The sequence below is a fragment of the Ipomoea triloba genome, chromosome 4 (assembly GCF_003576645.1).
Source record: "Ipomoea triloba cultivar NCNSP0323 chromosome 4, ASM357664v1".
NCBI classification, from domain to species: domain Eukaryota; kingdom Viridiplantae; phylum Streptophyta; class Magnoliopsida; order Solanales; family Convolvulaceae; genus Ipomoea; species Ipomoea triloba.
The window spans coordinates 30255240-30274086 of record NC_044919.1 but is presented as its reverse complement, the minus strand read 5'-3'; the positions used below and the strand labels follow the sequence as shown (position 1 = coordinate 30274086).

Sequence of the window (18847 nt, the reverse complement as noted above, 5' to 3'; positions counted from 1 at the left end):
TTTTGTTTAGAGTTTCAGATATATAATACAAATATAATTTTTACTGTTAATTTGTTAAGTTTTATATGTTGGTTATAGTTGCGTAAAAATGTTAAAATTTTGTGTTATCACCAATGATCTATTAAAAATGTATTATGAACATCTTCGTGATGTAATTGACATTGTCAATAATAACACATTGAGTTGATGGTTAAATTATCTCATCTCATATATTTGAAATATTCAAATTTTGATATATTAGATGACATTATCTTATGTTTAAATAATAATATTATTCGTCAAAGTAAAATGAATTTTGAACTAACACAAGTTTGATATGTATAAAAGGTGACAAACAGAATTGCCTTATGACCAAAATTAACAAAAGTATCACAAGGACTTAAAACAACTTAAGTTGTTCATGATGATTACTTTAAATTAATATGACTAATATATAGTCTTCATAGAGAGTCAAACTTAAAATATTGAGGTTATCAATCTAATTGTCTAATCAACTTAGTTGAGGTTGCTCCTACAAAAGTTTGACCCTATTATAGTGGAGAATTATAACGGACAAAAGTATACAGTTCATATTTAGATTAACTATAATAGAGTTTTTTTAAAATGCATTACTACCTAACTAAAATTCATGAATAGACTACTCATGTAGTGCGACGTGCGTATGAGATGTCGTAAGTCAGATGCAATTACTTTAAAACTCATAAGTATTTTGTCGCATTTTAAAAGCATACTCGATATGAATATAATTAATTTCGGTATGCGCAATTATAGTGTATCTTATCATCTTGTGTGAGGAAACCAAAAATTTAGTATGAATCGGTCATCCACTTTGATAGTTACTTTGTTGGGTTCAAATTTGTAAAGTTCAAGAAAATCCATGCATAATTTGGAATTAGCTTAAACTACAAGGGCCATGCCGAAAAGAAAAGTCAAGGAATGGAACCTAACCTTTAGACGGACGCGATGTCGTTTGAGCCTCCGAGTCCTCCACCCTCGTCTTTCTCTGCTTCATAGTTCTCCGATCGCTTAAACACCTCTATACTCTTCGATTCAATCGTGTTTAGGATCTGAAGAATGGTGAGAGGATTGCTTGGAAAACTCGCCGCCCGCTCGCTTTCCGTCGCCGGGAAATGGCAGCAACAACAGCTCCGCCGCCTCAATATCCATGAATACCAGGTATCTTATTTCGCCTCCCTGCATTTTTTCCCTCCCATACTATGCTGTTTTTACTACGTAGATCTCATTTCCGATGCGCATACAGTGGCTATGATGCTTTTGAATCTCAATTTTGATATTTTTGTGACTTTTCAAAACGAAACTCGGATGAGAAAGGAGGTTATCTGTGTTAATGGAGCGTTGGCTTAATTGTTTAAGGGTTAGGGTTGTACAGTTTGAATGCCGCAAAAAGTTAGGGAAGTATTCAGAGAGATTTTAATATATATATAGCTGTTAATATTTCTATTGGGGCATTTGATAACAGGGTGCTCAGTTGATGGGAAAATATGGGATCAATGTCCCAAAGGGTGTTGCCGTTGGTACCATTGGAGAAGTGAAAAAGGCGATTCAGGATGTATTCCCCAATGAAAATGAGGTAATTTTGAAGAACATTTTGAATGTTTGCAGCAAAATGTGTCATCTAGTTTCACCTTTAGTGGGAACCTAAACTTCACTTGCCTAAATTTGTTGTTCTATTTATATACCGGTAATATTTATATTTGTTTGCTTCAAGATAAAAGATGGTGCTTTCTATTTTATTTGGGTCTTTTAGATTGTTGTGAAGTCTCAAGTGCTTGCTGGTGGAAGGGGTCTGGGGACATTCAAAAATGGATTTAAAGGTGGAGTTCATATTGTCAAGGCTGATCAAGCTGAAGATATTGCAGGTAATAAAGATTGTTTTCTGTTATTAACTAGAATGTGGTTTGACGTATCATCTTTCTATACATTTTAGTAATTGAGGGCCTAGAGTAAATGCATACCGCCATTCGTTTCCACTATGGATATCACTCAATGCTTTAGTACTGAAACTTTGACACCTGCCATGTTTTTCTTTCACTTTCTCATGTAATCATCTTTGTTGAACTGCTTCAAAGCGATCAAGGAATTCAGCTATTATAGTGCTTTGAGCCCTAATGTTTGTGACCTAGTGTTTGCTAGTGTTTTGGAATATGGTTATGAGATGTTTAGATATTGTTTTGGTGGAACTTTTATTAACAAAGCTACTTGTTTCATAAAACTTGCTACCTTCTTTTTCTGCAGCAAAGATGCTTGGGCAGATACTTGTTACTAAACAAACTGGGGCCCAAGGGAAAATTGTCAGCAAGGTTTGACATGTCTTTCCGCCTTCAATTTCATGGAACTTTTTCATAAAGTTTACAACATTATCAATAATACTTAACATTAGTGGGCTAATTAATTGACTGTTCTAACCTCTCATTCATTTACCATCAAAATATGTAACTTGAATTGAAAATTAAGGTGTAGATGCCTATTTTGGGCCCCATTTGAAATATAAGAAGTTGATGTTGGCAATTGTGTCTATTACAGGTTTATCTGTGTGAAAAACTGTCTTTAGTTAATGAAATGTACTTCTCCATTATTCTTGACCGTGCATCTGCTGGTCCTGTAAGTTATAAAACATGCTCCATTGGCTTATTATTGTTTTTTCTAAAAGTAATTTTACACGAGATATTGACAATGATTCTAATCTAAAGATGGCATGTTGTCTTTTGTCCACTGCAGCTTATTATTGCCTGCAGGAAGGGAGGAACCAGTATTGAAGACCTGGCAGAAAAGTTCCCTGATATGATTATAAAGGTTCCTTTCAAGTCCATTATCTTTATCTATTTTATATGCCGTTGTTATTCGGTAGTTAAGTTTTTCTGTTACTTTATTTCTTTACCAGGTACCTATTGATGTTTTTAAAGGCATTACGGATGAAGATGCAGCAAAGGTTGTTGATGGTTTGGCTCCTAAGGTTGCTGATAGAAATGACTCAATTGAACAAGTGAAGAAGTTGTACAATCTTTTTTGTCAATGTGACTGCACATTATTGGAGGTGACCATTTGATATTTCTTGCTTAAAACGTTTTCTTTGATCTAGCAAATTTTTGTAGATATGTAGGGTTCAAACTAAAGCCTTTTCTTCTCTGGATTTTTCACTACTTGCTCCTTTGATCAGATCAATCCCCTTGCTGAAACTTCTGATAAGAAGCTAGTAGCTGCTGATGCAAAAATGAACTTTGATGATAATGCTGCTTACCGTCAGAAAGAAATCTTTGCCCTACGTGATACAACACAGGAGGATCCTCGTGAGGTATACCTGCAATTTTGGGATATCAATGAGACTGAACACTCCGCCTTTACAGTATTGGAGCTCATGTGAAAAAAACTATTAATAAATACTCGATCATCATTTACAAGCATCCGTTTTTATTTTCTATATATACTTTTTTCTAATGGTATTTCGTATGGTTTTTAGGTTGCTGCTGCAAAAGCTGACTTAAATTACATTGGCTTAGATGGAGAAATTGGTTGCATGGTAAATGGTGCTGGATTGGCAATGGCTACCATGGACATAATTAAACTACATGGCGGAACTCCAGCCAATTTTCTTGATGTTGGTGGGAATGCTAGTGAAGGCCAGGTATGTCTTTTGGGATATCTATAGTCTTTGGTAATCTTGTAATAATAATCTTATATACATATGCTTCAATATACACACATTTATGTTAACTGACATGTTTATCCAGAGAGGTTTGATGCCGTGAAAAACTAATTCCTGCTCTATTTGGTATAGGTCGTGGAAGCTTTTAAAATCTTAACCTCAGATGACAAGGTGAAGGCAATTTTGGTGAACATTTTTGGAGGGATTATGAAATGCGATGTAATCGCCAGTGGAATTGTGAATGCTGCAAAACAGGTTAGATGGATGTCATCATTACTCGTTCATAATAGTCTTATACTATTTAGTTTACCTGATCGTGCAACTGAATTTTGATCATTTCTATACATGCTACAAAATGCTGACTCTTTTGGTCATGCTATTTCAAGGTTCAACTGAAAGTACCAGTCGTGGTTCGTCTCGAAGGAACCAACGTTGACCAAGGCAAGAGAATTCTCAAGGTAGATCCTTATTCTCGCCCCAAGATTGATTCCCACCTATTCAGTTACGCCATTTTTTCTTATAATTTCATTTCTGGTGTTGTGTCTGCAGGAAAGTGGTTTGACCCTTATTACAGCTGAAGATTTGGACGATGCAGCTGAGAAAGCAGTTAAAGCAATTACTGCTTAAATATTATTAGTTTTCATTGGCTTACTTTTGGATGGGTGATTAAATGTCTAAATGCACACACTATATTCACACCACATTAGGAAAGTGGTGTTTTGCTTGTGTTTTTTCCATAAAAATTTTCAATAAGCCTCATTTTTGTTATACAGAGGATATCCCTTGGATGGGCATGAGAACCCATAGTGTCGGACGATGTACATTTTTTCTTTTTGTTCTGCCAAAGAATTCTATTTCATTGAGTTTTAATTGAGTTTTAATTGTTATAACTTGTGACAATAGACTACAAGATCTTTGTTATATTGATGAAAAATTTTCATCAAATTTCACGCTTTATTATAGAGATGAAAATTTAATGCTTATACCGTAGACTAAGATTCAGTCATTCAGGTGACAAGATATACACTTGATACATATATATTTTTAGCAAGGTTGCAAAAGGGGGTGGCACTTAGTTGCGTTGAGGAAGGCCAAAATTGGTCTCCGACTAAGCGGTTGGCTTACCGAATGTTTTTTTAAACTATTAATGTTATAATGTATTAACTTATAAACTTATAATTTATTAACTTATACACTAATATCTAATAAGTAATAACTTACTAAAATAATAAGTAATAAATAAATTAAACTAATAAATAATGCACTAATAATTAATAAATAATAACTAATAACATAATAAGTAATAACTATTAACTTATTAAGTATTAACTATTTAACTATTAAAGTGTAAAGAGTAAAGACTTAAAGTGCCTAACGATTTTTCAACCTTGATTTTTAGTATATATTATATATTTATTTTTAATGTATTACACATTTTAAATTGCAATACATTAAAAACAAAAATGCAATTCATAAAAAAAATAAACATATAATACAATGAAAACAAACAGTGTATTAAACATGTTTAGAGATAGACTTCGGATAGTACAATATAATTGCCTTAAGGATTTTGGTAGTTGTAATTTTGGATGACAAAAGGAAATCAATAGCCACTATCCGAGAGTATGCACTGAGTAAATCTTGATTTGTGACCTTAGCCGGCTAAAAACCACCGGATAAAACAAAGAAGGATTAGATTCAAACTCGTGACTTTGTGTGTTACAAGTCTGTATCCATAGTCATACTGGTTGTGGTTCTGTGCCTAAAAAATGATGCTCAAATGGGTGAAATATAATTTTTGTACTTAAAAAGGTCATGCGTTTGATTTGTGTCACCCTTGTCACGAAAAATTTGCCAAATGTGATTTAGCTCACATAAACAATGTTTTATCCACTACACAATGACCACGGATTTTTCAATAATTATTCCAAGGACCATGGTTCACCATCAATAAAAAGTATATTTTTAATATACTAAAAATATATTATTTGAGATTACATGATTTATTTTTATATATAATCAAATAATGTACATTTAGTACACAAATAATATACTTTTAATATATTAAAAATGTATATTATATTTATAGTCCACATAGTATGTGGACTGGTCCATGGTCCAAACAATAGTTTGTCCGACATGATTGTTCAAAAAAGTTACAATTTATTGTGGGCTTTTATATGTGGCCCAGTTTTGCAACCTGGCTCATGAGCCGTTCGTTCAATAAATACATCAATTGCTGCGTTGGATCATCAATAATTGTCCAATTTATTGAGCTTTGATAGTGACGACCAAAACCTCTTGACAATTGACGTTTGATAGATTCCGATTCCGACAGAGACCCCACTGCTAGAGTAGAAATCTTAATGGCGGACTTTAGCAGCTCACGATGTAATCATGCCTCTAAAATGGTCGCCGCCGGACAAACATACCGGCGTACCAAGCTACCGTGGCGGACAAGTAAATACCCACCCCAGGAATTCACCCACTCCACCTCCTTTTTACTCTTTTTTCTACTTCTACGTTAACCCATTCTATTCGACTTTTTCACCGTCTCAAAAAGCATTTACAGTCCCTGACAAAATATTGAAATGAGAAGGTAAGTACAATAAAGTAGGTAAATTTTATAAAGATATTTATCTGTACAATATCATACTTTAAAAAGTAATACAAACATTCAAATTATTTGTTCAAATGTCTGTAAAAGTAATTAGAAATTTAACTAGCTAGGAATTTACTCGAGAACTTATTTTAATTTACTTGGTTATATATATTTTAATTAATTCTATAATCTAAACATGAGATATATTATATCAAATTTAAATAATGAACATTATGAACAACATAATTGATCTGCCAACTTGTCTTATGAATTTTTATATTGAGACTAGCTTAGTCGACATATGTCTACCACATCACTGAGCTAGGCTACCATAGTTATTTGAGAACACTGACACATTGTCTATCCAACCAATCATATTAACCTATTTGAATGTGTCACCTTAATTTACTTGTAAATTATCATCATAACACATGTTAAATATCAAATTCAAAAAATTATCATTATAGATGATGACCAAATTAACTTCTCCCAACTTTCGTGCAACTTATGTCTATCACATCGTTGAACTAGATAGTCATAGCTATTTGATAACGATGACATACCGTTAAGTGTCCTCATCAGCTCATTTGTAGATTTCCATCATATCATAATCTATTGAGATTTACTAAAATAGCTCGCTGACTCTGTTATCCAAATATAAATATCTTATTTTTATACTTTATAGTAGTTTATCACTAATCGAATCAAATTTAATTTTACTTATGAACATAACAAATACACGTACCCTACATTAATCTGGTCCAAATTTTCCCATCAAATTTGGTAATTAATTTTACAATTTGATCAAACCAACGAATATTTTATCCGATATCAATTAATCATCCTAAATGGTAACGTTAAAATAAGCACAAGACATTACATTATTATTTGTATATATGTCAAAAAACATTCTTAATACAATGTAGCATAAAGTGCACACCCAAAATCCGTATTGGGAGAAATGAAATGCCCGGATTGGAAAAGGAATTGGGCAGGGCGGTACTATAGGGTGCCCCAAATCAGACAAGACGCGTGTCAAGAAGATGCCATAATTTGTTAAACGTCGCTTTCGAGTGTCGAAAAAATGACAAAAGAACACAACAACACACAACTGGGGGAGACAGGTCGGCGGATGCCGGCGGTGCAGTAGTGGATGCCCGCAGGTTGCTTTTTGAACCTCGCCGAGCCGATCCACGACAGACAAACAAGTGAGACAACCTTATTTCCGCTGGTTCTTCGCTAAAAGAGTGTGTGTGTCGTTCCACGGCAGCAGGAAGGCTGCAAGCGCCGTCGATATTCGAGCCGCGGATGAAATAAAGCCGGCCGTCGCAGATTCGAAAATCGCGCCGTTTCGTTTTCCGGCGCCTTCGAATATCCGGCGTGTGTGTATTAATGGTAATGTGCACTGTACATATCCTTGGCATTGACCCCGACACGCTTCTTTCTTCATGCAAAAAGGGTCGTTGTACTATCTTCTAGTGAAAAAGACGTTTCTGGCCCTCATTTTTGTTTCTTGTGCAATTTTTAAAGTTAGCCCAATATCACAAAACATTTAGAAAAAGATGTAATTCTACGTGTTGGGTTAAATATAGGTTATCTAATATTCGAGTTCAATTAAATTGGTCGATCTAACTTCAATACAATATGAAATTGGGAAGATATAAAATATCATTTATAAAAATTGCATATGAAAATGTTCAATTTTGAAGATTAGTTGAGTTTTGACAATCGTAATATGGGAGATTGGGAGTTGAGATTCTTATAGGCACTAATCATTGATCCTTTCACCTATTGGGGTGCTGATTCACTTTTATTTACTCATTTATTATCTTATCGAGTTGGGGTTTGAAAAGCTAAATGCGATAAAATTTTGTGAGAAAGAACATCATATTAGGCCTTCCTCAATAGTATAGATTTTGGTGTGATTTTTGAGAATTTTTTTAAGTGTGATTAGAAAAGAGAAAATGAGAGTGAAAAAAAAAAAGAAAAAAAAACAAGAAAAAAATAAAAAAAATATTTTGAGTGGTATAAATGCTGGGAGTATGTGATAAAACTATTGAGTGATAAAACGTGAGACACAACTCTGAATTTAAATGGTGGGTCCCATGATATGTGATAAAATTCCATATTTGCAGGAAGTATCAATACACTCTCTCTCCTCGCTCTTCCTCTTTCAAGTTAGTATTTTTTGCATAAAAACTCGTGAAAAAATTATTAATAGGGATGACCTTATAATTAATATCCTTGATTGAAGGGATTTACTTTACATATTACTTTTGAGTTTGTAATTGATAATTTAAATGGTATAAATGCTCTTAAAAATGACCTACAAGGCTACAATGAACAAAGTTTTTTTTTTCTTCAAAGTAATAACAATACCCTATTTTATCTTAATTGTTTTGAACTTTTATACTTTGTTTTCGAGCAATTGCTCTGGTCAACTGATACTATTGATAGGTAATCACTGCTTAGGTTGTAAAACCAAAATATATAATTATTAATTTGAATAAATAAAGAATAATGCACAATGTATTTATGGGAATGAAAAACAATACTTTCAAAAAAAAAAAAAGAAGCAATATTTTCAGAGCTTCCTGCAGCAGCAGTAGAGGCAGGGTCAAAGTGGTAAAATCGGGTAGGAGTGGTAACAGAGAAGCAAATCCGAGGGGCAGACCTGAACTCTGATCTTCTCTTTCATTTTTCAAGACAAACATGCTTTTCTCTCTGCTCCTTTTATGCCCCTTCGCCTTTCCTCATCTATCATTTTCTCACTCTTAAATACCAACAACCTTTTCCCCCCTTTCTTCCAAAACTCTACTCTAATGGCGATCGCTTCTTCTTATTCTTCTTCCTCCTCTTCTTTCTGCTCAGTTTTCTCCTGCTCCTTATTCGTTATGGTGATGTCCGCCGCCTTGGCTGCTTCGCAGCCGCCTCTCGGTTTGTTTGAGCAGGAAGGTGTTTATAGGGTTTTGGAGGCTGTGAACCCTGAGATTCCATGGCGGTCTCTCTTCCCCGACGATCTCTGCTCCTCCGCCCCGCACGGCGTCGTTTGTGACGAAGGAGATGATGATGATAGTGGCGGTGTCTCTCACGTTACTGAGCTCAACTTCGGCTACGTCTCCGATTATACACCAAACCCGCCCTGTAGTCCTAAAGCTACCATCCATAGTTCGCTTCTCGCTCCCTTTACGCATCTCCGGAAGCTCTTCTTCTTCCAATGCTTTACGGAAGCTCCTGTTTCCTTTCCGGATTTATCTTCCCTTGTCTCGCTTGAGGAGGCGGTGTTCGTGGAAAATCCGGCGTTGTATGGTTCGATCAGTGGCGACATTGGCCGTTTGAGAAGCCTGAGGAGGTTTGTTCTCACCGGAACCAATGTTTCTGGAGAAATGCCGGTAGGGTTTGGGGATTTATACAACGTGGAGCAAGTCACTCTCTCGAGGAACAAACTCAGTGGCTATGTCCGGACAAATTTCCAGGCGTTAAACAGGCTGAGAGTCCTTGATCTGAGCCAGAACCAGTTCTCCGGCGCTGTCCCGGTTTCAATCGGAAACCTAACTCAGCTCCTGAAACTCGACCTCAGTTTCAACCAATTCTCCGGGAGAATCCCGGAAACTCTCCGCTTCTTAAACTCGCTAGAGTTTCTCGATTTGAGCTACAACAGGTTCACCAATTCAGGGATTCCGGCGTTCATCCCGGCGATGCGGAAACTGAAAGAGGTATATTTGAGCGGGAATAACTTGGGAGGGGTAATTCCGGAAATATGGGAAAACATGGGAGGTCTTCAGGGAATAGGATTATCAAGGACTGGACTTGTTGGGAATATTCCAGTTTCTATGGGCATCCATTTGAGAAATGTGTGTTATTTAGGTTTGGACAACAACTATCTGGAAGGGACAGTACCTGCGGAGTTTGGAGCATTGGAGTTTGTGAACGAGTTAAATTTGGAGAACAATAATCTGAGCGGGAAAGTCCCATTTTCTGCTGAATTTGCCCTCAAGGTCGGTGAGAAGTTGAAATTACACGGCAACCCTCTTCTCTGTGTGGATGAAGGTCTAAGATCTGCTAAAGTTAGTGGCAGTTTGGAAAACCTCAAATTATGTAGTAGACATTATCTTCCCAAATCTGCACCTCTTTCCAACTCCTCTCCAGTCTTACACTCTTCCACTGCTTTCCTGATCATTGGGATTCTCTGTCTCTTTTCTTAGGGGTAAATTTGTCATTTCACCCTTGGAAGGTGATTACAAGAACACTTCAATTCTATGACATGTTAGATAGGAAATTTTTGGATTTGTATTTTTTTTTTTGGGTAATTAATGTAATGATAAGTGCATGTATATGAATGTTTTAGTAGCAGAGAACTCTGTTTTGTTCATTTTCAGGTACAATGATGCTTTAGTACTGAAACTTTGACGCCTGCCATGCTTTTCTTTCACTTTCTCATGTAAAATCATCTTTGTTGAACTGCTTCAAAGCAATCAAGAAATTCAGCTATTATAGTGCTTTGAGCACTAATACTTGTGACCTAATGTTTTGGAATATGGTTATGAGACATTTAGATCTTGTTTTGGTGGAACTTCTATTAACAAAGCTACTTGTTTCATAAAACTTGCTACCTTCTTTTTCCGCTATCAATGGAGTTTATTCGTTTCATAAAACTTGCTACCTTCTTTTTCCGCTATCAATGGAGTTTATTCGCGACTTTTGAGAACTTTTTATAAGTGTGAGTATGAAAGAGAAAATGGGGAGAAGGAAAAAAAATTAAAAGTCAGGTCCGTGCCCACCGTGCGCCTGCTGTGCGCATAACGTGCGGCGCCCACCGTGAACCTGCTGTGGGCATAACGCGCACAGCAAGAAGAGGCTTGTCTTAGATGCTCATCTAAATTACTATTCTATTCACTCCAATTTGCATATGCTCACTTCTCACTCTCTCTCCTTTCCTCTCTCATGCTAACATGACATTTATCTAACATTATCTCCAAAAATCACCATTGATGGTGATGCTCTAAACAAACTGGGGCCTAAGGGAAAATTGTCTGCAAGGTTTGACATGTCTTTCCGTCATCAGTTTCATGGAACTTTTTCATAAAGTTTACAACATTATCAATAATACTTAACATTAGTAGGCTAATTAATTGACTGTTCTGACCTCTCATTCATTTACCATCAAAATATGTAACTTGAATTGAAAATTAAGGTGTAGATGCCTATTTTGGGCCCCATTTGAAATATAAGAAGTTGATGTTGGCAATTGCTTCTATTACAGGTTTATCTATGTGAAAAACTGTCTTTAGTCAATGAAATGTACTTCTCCATTATTCTTGATCATGCATCTGCTGGTCCTGTAAGTTATAAAACATTCTTCATTTGCTTATTATTGTTTTTTCTAAAAGAAATTTTACACGAGATATTGACAATGATTCTACTTTTGGATGGGTGATTAAATGTTTAAATGCACGCACTATATTCACACCACATTAAGAAAGTGGTGATTTGCTTGTGTTTTTTCCATAAAAATTTTCAATAAGTCCCATAGTGTCGGACGATGTACATTTTTTCTTTTTGTTCTGCCAAGGAATACTATTTCATTGAGTTTTAATTGTTATGACAATAGACTGCAAGATCTTTATTATAGAGATGAAAATTTTTCATCAAATTTTACGCTTTTCCGCTATTGAGCGACTTGGCTATTCCATTTGAGATGCAATAGGCAGTTGATAAGATGGTGATCATTGGATTCACACCAATTGCAGTGGGAAGCACACTTCCATCGCAGACATACAGTCCCTTAGCTTCCCAGCATTCACCATTGTTGTCAACTGCACCATCTTCCTCAGTAACCCCCATTCTGCAGCTCCCCATTTGGTGTGCTGAAAAGTACAGAGTCCAGTTTTCTCCTCCAGACATTGGCCCTTCCGTGGCAACAACTCCGTCCAAAAACGACTCCAACTCCTCAGTCTTGATTCCTTTGCAGCAGATTTTCTGGCCATCGCTTCGAAATGTGCCTACTTCAACGGCCCCTGCTGCCACCAGTATCCTCAATGCTTGTCTTAAACCAGTTCGGATGTTGTCTTTGTCAATCTGATCCATACGGTATTGTATCCGCCCGGCCTTCTTCACCTGGCCGGAGCCATGATCTCGGACCATTGAGAATATGTTCACAGTTCGAGAGTATTTCCTCATCCTCTCCTTCATGTCAAGACCTGAAGTCCATGGAGACACAGCTGCAAACCCAGCAGGTCCTAGTGCAGCAGCTTCTATAATGGCTGCCTGTTGTTTTGTTTCTTCAGAGACCACCTTGTGGATAGAGGTGATTATCCCTCCCTGGTGATTTTTGCCTTCCATTTCTGCCATGGATTCTGGGAAGTATCCCCACGCAAATAGGACGGGGTGGAGATGGAGGTTGCTGCCAATGTTTTTGTTCTTCAATCCACTGGAAATCAGCAGTGGCGGTGTATAGAGTGATCCGCAAGCTGAAACTGTTGCTCGTGCTTCAATACGAAGAAGTATCTTGTTGTTACCTTTGCTTGTGGCAATCACTCCTAAGCATTTCTTTCTTGCCGTTTCATCTTCTTCCAATATGAGCTTTTCTGCTTGGCAACCTGTTAAGATGACTGCACCATTGTTAACAGCATCGACTAGATAAGTGGTGTCAACTCCCTTCTTGTCACCTGTTCTGCAGCCATAGCCGCAAGAACCACAGTAATGTTTCTCAGAACAATTTCTTGGAACTGACTCAACCTTAAGCCCAAGATTTTCACACCCTTTTCTTAGCACTTGATTCTGAAGTCCTTCCTTGGAGCAAACCTCAGTAACACCGATCCGTTTGCAGACTGCATCCATGGCTGATTGATACTCTGAGCTTCCGAATAGTGGAATCTTTTGTTCCAAAGACCAGTCATTGAGAACATTGTTAGGAGTTTTAATGGAAGCTGACCAGTTTATTGCAGACCCACCACCTATCATTGTTCCAGCGAAAACCATTACTTTCCCATCTGTGGTAGTTAACATTCCACCAGATTCATATAGTTCACTCAAGGAAGGTCCCTCCACGCCTGAATAATCTTCTGACACAAAGTAGTGACCTTTCTCGAGCACGACAACTTTCTGACCGGAGTTTGCAAGGACTGCTGCTGCCACCCCTCCACCACAACCAGAACCAACGATTACAACGTCACATCTGATTGTAAGAGTGTTGGCATTCTGGCTTTCAGTAACATTTAGGCCCTTCCTGATCAGGGATTCTTTCAAGGTGGTATCATTTTCATTTATGGTTTCAATGATACCCTTTTCTAATGGCCTTTCTCTATGTTGTTCTGGGGGAACTTCATTGGTGTCTACATGGAAGCCAATTGCTTCCCATGCCGGATTATTAGAATTTTCATCAGTCTGCAGAAAATCCAGAATAGAACACTAAATGCATAGCTGAATTGAAAGAATAGACAGTACATTTCTCTATACTCATCAGCCTAGTAAAATTCGAAAATTAGGGAAGTAAAATTGGGGAGAGGCATTACCCAAGAGAAGAAAATGAAATAGCAGGCAATTTTGATGGTCATGAACACAATTCTTAGAGGAAGTATACGGGTTTCCCTTGACCATTTTTGGAGAATGGCTTCTCTTCGCTTCAAGGGTAACTCAGAGAAGTTGTGAATGAAGGGCCATCTTCCATCAAAGCAAACAAACCCACAAAGCAGAAGACTTCCCAGTCTGGTAGATAGAATCATCAGAACCAATCTGAATATAAACACTGCATCAGGTAAGAACCTCCTCGCCACCACATCTGCTACCTATTATTGAAAAAACACAGAGAGAAATACACATATTTAATAATTAGATTCCAGAACTTTTGATTCATTCTTGAAAAAATAGTCACCTCATCAGGGAAAGGAGGCTGAGAGGCTGAAGAGCTGTAGAAGGAACACACAGCTTCATCATCGGAATCTTGAGGGAGTGGAATGGGAGGTATGAGAGCTTCGCAAATAGCAGCTAAAGCTTGATACTGAGATGAAGACAGGCCATGATTATAGCTGTTTCTTCTCCTTCCTCCCCTCAACAATGGATGGCATTTTCTTTCATTCATCTTTTTCTCTCTCTTGAAAATCTTTTCCCCCCTCTCTCTCTTTCTCTAATAATGCAGTTATGCTATCCTCTGACAGCTAAATAATGCCAAAGGAACTGCAGTAAGAATAGCCCTTTCAATAGGTTACGATCTAAATGAACTGTGTGGCTAAATACGGACTACAGAGTCCACGTAAGACTAATCCAAATTATGATAAAGTTCTACGTTTAAAATTCAAATTAAATTATAATTTCTTCTGGAAAGGGATTGATTTTTCTTTAATTATTTTTTTTCCACAGGCATTAATCTCATGCTGGTAAACTGAACCTTTCATATTTGCACAAATCACATGCGGGGTTCGGACAAAACTCCTCCGTGAACGTATCGAACTCAAATTATGATTTGGACTGATGACAACTCCCCAAAATATAATAATAATAAAAAAAAAGTCACGAAAAGGACAGTCAAGAGATATTTTATTCTTTCCAATACATCCATATTATATCATCAATAATGTCAAACTCCAAGATGTTAAGATAAGGTTTGGGAAGACATAACTGAAGCACGTATCACACGAGAAATCAAATTTACTGTGTGTTCATGAAAACAAGGGTAAGTGTAGAAAAGTATCCCTTTCGGCTACAGTCAGGTTTTGCCAAAAAGACCAAAACTGAAGGATAAGATGGGTAGTTGGTCAAAAAGTCTATCTTTTGAAAAAAATGATTGGGTAATTCAACGGTTTTCCATGCGCTAAGAGTATCCACATCAATATTGATTTTTTTTTTAGTTTTTTAAGTGACATTAAATAAAAGATGGAGAAAAAGAAAAGGAGAAAAACTAAAAGGAAAAAAGAAAACTAACAAACTAAAAAAAAAAAAACAAAAATAAAGTAAGGGCTTCTATTCAGAGTGGACTCCAACCAAACACTACCTTATTTTGTACACTAATTTTTTAAAGACATAATATGTCATTATGTAAGGAGTTAATTATACGGAGTAGTTAAGTTTTTGACCTCCTAACTATTGTGCTTTTCACTTTTGATATTCAAAATCAACAAAATGTGATTCCCAATTAGGAGTATTAAAAATATGTCACTTTTAGTCTTTTATAAATGATTAAAAAGTAGTATATTTTTAACAGCGGATGAACTGAAATTATAAATAACTCTTAAATAAATAAACAAATGAGATTCTAGCTAGCTGATATAGTGATATTTGCGAGGTTTTCTGTTGAAACGAACCTGTATGCTTCCCGGCCGTAAAAGTGTAAAACCTCTCGTCGTTGATATCAGTCCATGACTCTTGTGTACTTCACTGTTTGTTGAGTGAACATGCATGTGAGCAACTTACAGTGCCAGAACCACAACAGCTAGGTTTAAATGGCATATGGAGACAAGAACATTCCAGCCTTGTGTTCTCAAAAAAAAAAAAAAAAAAAAACATTCCAGCCTTGTGCTTCATTGCCGTTTAGGACCATCGGACCATCCCAGACATGACTTTATTAGGCCTGTTACCATCAGCTCTGATCTGTAACATCTTGCGTGCTTCCCGACAATAGAACCTATCAGATGAACCAGATCAGATCTCCAGGCAAAAATCTCTGCCCATTCGCAGTAATTTCCTGCAGCAATATCAGGCAAATTGATGTATATGTAACAGAATCTCGCTCTCATCTCGCAGATAGATGTTTCTAAAGATAAAAGCTAGTATTCGTCACATGCTTATACAGATCATCAGTTTCCTTTTATCGTCTACGAACGTGTAAGAAAATCAGGAGTTCTGTTCAGACTCAACATATTCATACGCGGTGATGAAAAGTTAGGGATGCTATGGAAGTTACTTGAATCATACAGTGTATAAAGCTGCGCTGGAGCTCTGTGAAGCATTAACACAAACACAAAGCTTACTTCTGTGTACAGCACTGGAAATTTTTGATCAGTTCCCGTTCGATGACACAATATACATATCAATTCAAAGACAGCTGATCTGACGGCAAAGAACGAAAAGGACAGAGGAGTAATAAAATAACAGCTTAAGGCGGACATTCAAGCTAAAGCTAAAACCAAAATGCTCAATGCAGAGAAAAGAGAAGAGATGAATGAAACTAACATTTCCTTCAACGGAAGCGAAACCGATAGCCGGAGATGACTTAAGGATTCGTGGGTAGAGACTAACCATCGCCATTGTTGCCGAGCTCTGCCAAGGGTTTGATAGCTTTTGGCGTTTTCCATCCGCCATTAAAACCCCGCCTAAATTAACCGCTCGAAGTCCCTTTTTTGCCCCACCTCTTTCCCACGTTGCACGCTTGCCCCTCCTATGTTGTAATAATTTCACTTAAACCCCTAAAAATTCAATGCCTATACTATGGACTAAGATTTACGTAACAAGATATACTCTCGATACGTGATACTCTCGATACGTATGCATTTTTAGTATATATTATATATTCATTTTTAATGTATTACAAGTTTATTTTAGGCTATGTTTTACAATTCAGAAAAATCATTTTTTCGAATTTTCAGTGTTTGAATACAATTGAAAAATTAAGTCAACGGAAAATTATTTTCGATGATTGGGAAAAATCAAGTCATGTTGGCGGAAGTCATTTCTGTCACACTCAGAACAAGGTTTTCAACAAAAATCATAAGTTTGGTCTTCGCCGGAGACCTATTTTTTTAGGCAAATAATATTATTTTTAATGAATAAGGTTCAAATTGGCCACTGAACGTAACTTCAAAATGCAATTAGGCCACTGAATGAAAACAAAGTGCAATTAGGCCACTGACCACTCGCTGGACTTTCCGGCGTTCATCCCGACGATGCCGAAACTGAAAGAGGTATATCTGAGCGGGAATAAGCTGGGAGGGGGAATTCCGTAAATATGGGAAAACATGGGGGGTCTTCGGGGAATAGGATTATCAGGGACGGGACTCGTTGGGAATATTCAAGTTTTCATGGGGTACATTTGAGAAATGTGTGTTATTTGGGGTTGGACAACAATTATCTAGAAGGGACAGTGCCTGTGGAGTTTGGCGCGTTGGAGTTTGTGAACGTGCTAAATTTGGAGAACAATAATCTGAGTGGGAAAGTCCCATTTTCTGCCGAATTTGCACTCAGGGTCGGTGAGAAGTTGAAATTACACGGCAACGCTCTCCTCTGCGTGGATGAAGGGCTAAGATCTGCTAAAGTCATTAGCAGTTTGGGAAACCTCAAATTATGTACTAGACATTATACTCCCAAATCTGCCCCTCTTTCCAACTCCTCCGCAGTATTAATATGTTTTGATCTTATTTTCATATCCTTCGTGCGACTTCCGTGTGACTTCCGTGCACCCACTACCCTGGTCCGTAAGAAACCTTCCAAAAACGCATTTAGGAAACTTCGTAACCGCTTTCCTCACGCCGCCTTCTTTACCTCGACCACGGCTCTTAGGTCAGTCGAACTGCCTTATCACTCGATAGACCACCAACCGAAAACTCTCGGTTTCTTAAACTCGCTGGAGTTTTCGGCGTTCATCCCGACGATGCCGAAACTGAAAGAGGTATATCTGAGCAGGAATAAGCTGGGAGGGGGGAATTCCGAAAATATGAGAAAACACGGGGGGTCTTCAGGGAATAGGATTATCAGGGATGGGACTCGTTGGGAATATTCCAGTTTTCATGGGGTACATTTGAGAAATGTGTGTTATTTGGGGTTGGACAACAATTATCTGGAAGGGACAGTGTCTGCGGAGTTCGGCGCATTGGAGTTTGTGAACGAGCTAAATTTGGAGAACAATAATCTGAGCGGGAAAGTCCTATTTTCTGCCGAATTTGTCCTCAAGGTCAGTGAGAATTTGAAATTACACGGAAACCCTCTGCTCTGCGTGGATAAAGGGCTAAGATCGGCTAAAGTCATTGGCAGTTTGGGGAACCTCAAATTATGTACCAGACATTATACTCCTAAATCTACCCCTCTTTCCAACTCCTCCGCAGTCTTAATATGTTTTGATCTTATTTCCATATCCTTCGTGCGACTTTCGTGCACCCACTACCCTGGTCCTTAAGAAACCTTCCAAAAACGCATTTAGGAAACCTCGTAATTGCCTTCCTCACGCCGCCTTCTTTACCTCGACCACGGCTCTTAGGTCGGCCGAACCGCCTTATCACTCGATAGACCACCAATAGGAAACTCTCGGTTTCTTAAACTCGCTGAAGTTTTCGGCGTTCATCCCGACGATGCCGAAACTGAAAGAGGTATATCTGAGCGGGAATAAGTTGGGAGGGGGAATTCCGAAAATATGAGAAAACATGAGAGGTCTTCAGGGAATAGGATTATCAAGGATGGGACTCGTTGGGAATATTCCAGTTTTCATGGGGTACATTTGAGAAATGTGTGTTATTTTGGGTTGGACAACAACTATTTGGAAGGAACAGTTCCGGGGAGTTCGGCGCATTAGAGTTTGTGAACGAGCTAAATTTGGAAAACAATAATCTGAGCGGAAAAATCTCATTTTCTGTCAAATTTGCCCTCAGGGTCGGTGA

General features: G+C 37.4%; 3 protein-coding genes across 3 annotated transcripts; 2 read left to right on the top strand and 1 right to left on the bottom strand.

The window, feature by feature from the left end:
• The first annotated feature begins 1074 nt into the window (after positions 1 to 1074).
• Positions 1075 to 4564, top strand: LOC116014957 (succinate--CoA ligase [ADP-forming] subunit beta, mitochondrial). The gene is made up of 12 exons (XM_031254933.1): positions 1075 to 1176; positions 1481 to 1591; positions 1769 to 1880; positions 2257 to 2321; positions 2545 to 2622; positions 2740 to 2814; positions 2903 to 3055; positions 3179 to 3313; positions 3479 to 3643; positions 3797 to 3919; positions 4051 to 4122; positions 4214 to 4564. The coding sequence occupies exons 1-12, from the start codon at positions 1075 to 1077 to the stop codon at positions 4289 to 4291; spliced, it is 1269 nt and encodes a 422-aa protein (XP_031110793.1). The 3' UTR covers positions 4292 to 4564.
• A 4435-nt stretch (positions 4565 to 8999) lies between these two features.
• LOC116014956 (piriformospora indica-insensitive protein 2) lies at positions 9000 to 10778 on the top strand. The gene has a single exon (XM_031254932.1). It carries the CDS (start codon positions 9002 to 9004, stop codon positions 10469 to 10471), a length of 1470 nt encoding a protein of 489 aa, XP_031110792.1. The 5' UTR covers positions 9000 to 9001; the 3' UTR covers positions 10472 to 10778.
• Positions 10779 to 11729: 951 nt separating this feature from the next.
• Positions 11730 to 14401, bottom strand: LOC116014955 (long-chain-alcohol oxidase FAO2-like). Its single transcript, XM_031254931.1, has 3 exons — positions 14140 to 14401; positions 13781 to 14053; positions 11730 to 13652 (listed from the first exon to the last, which is right to left on the bottom strand). Exons 1-3 carry the CDS (start codon positions 14344 to 14346, stop codon positions 11922 to 11924), a joined length of 2211 nt encoding a protein of 736 aa, XP_031110791.1. The 5' UTR covers positions 14347 to 14401; the 3' UTR covers positions 11730 to 11921.
• Positions 14402 to 18847: the final 4446 nt, after the last annotated feature.

Coding starts and splice junctions, on each gene's coding strand:
- LOC116014957 (XM_031254933.1), top strand. CDS start 1,075: ATGGTGAGAGGATTGCTTGGAAAACTCGCCGCCCGCTCGCTTTCCGTC. Junction 2,815..2,902: donor TCCCTGATATGATTATAAAG/GTTCCTTTCAAG, acceptor TTTCTTTACCAG/GTACCTATTGATGTTTTTAA. Junction 3,056..3,178: donor GTGACTGCACATTATTGGAG/GTGACCATTTGA, acceptor TCCTTTGATCAG/ATCAATCCCCTTGCTGAAAC.
- LOC116014956 (XM_031254932.1), top strand. CDS start 9,002: ATGCCCCTTCGCCTTTCCTCATCTATCATTTTCTCACTCTTAAATACC.
- LOC116014955 (XM_031254931.1), bottom strand. CDS start 14,346: ATGAATGAAAGAAAATGCCATCCATTGTTGAGGGGAGGAAGGAGAAGA. Junction 14,054..14,139: donor AGCCTCCTTTCCCTGATGAG/GTGACTATTTTT, acceptor TTTCAATAATAG/GTAGCAGATGTGGTGGCGAG. Junction 13,653..13,780: donor ATTTCATTTTCTTCTCTTGG/GTAATGCCTCTC, acceptor GATTTTCTGCAG/ACTGATGAAAATTCTAATAA.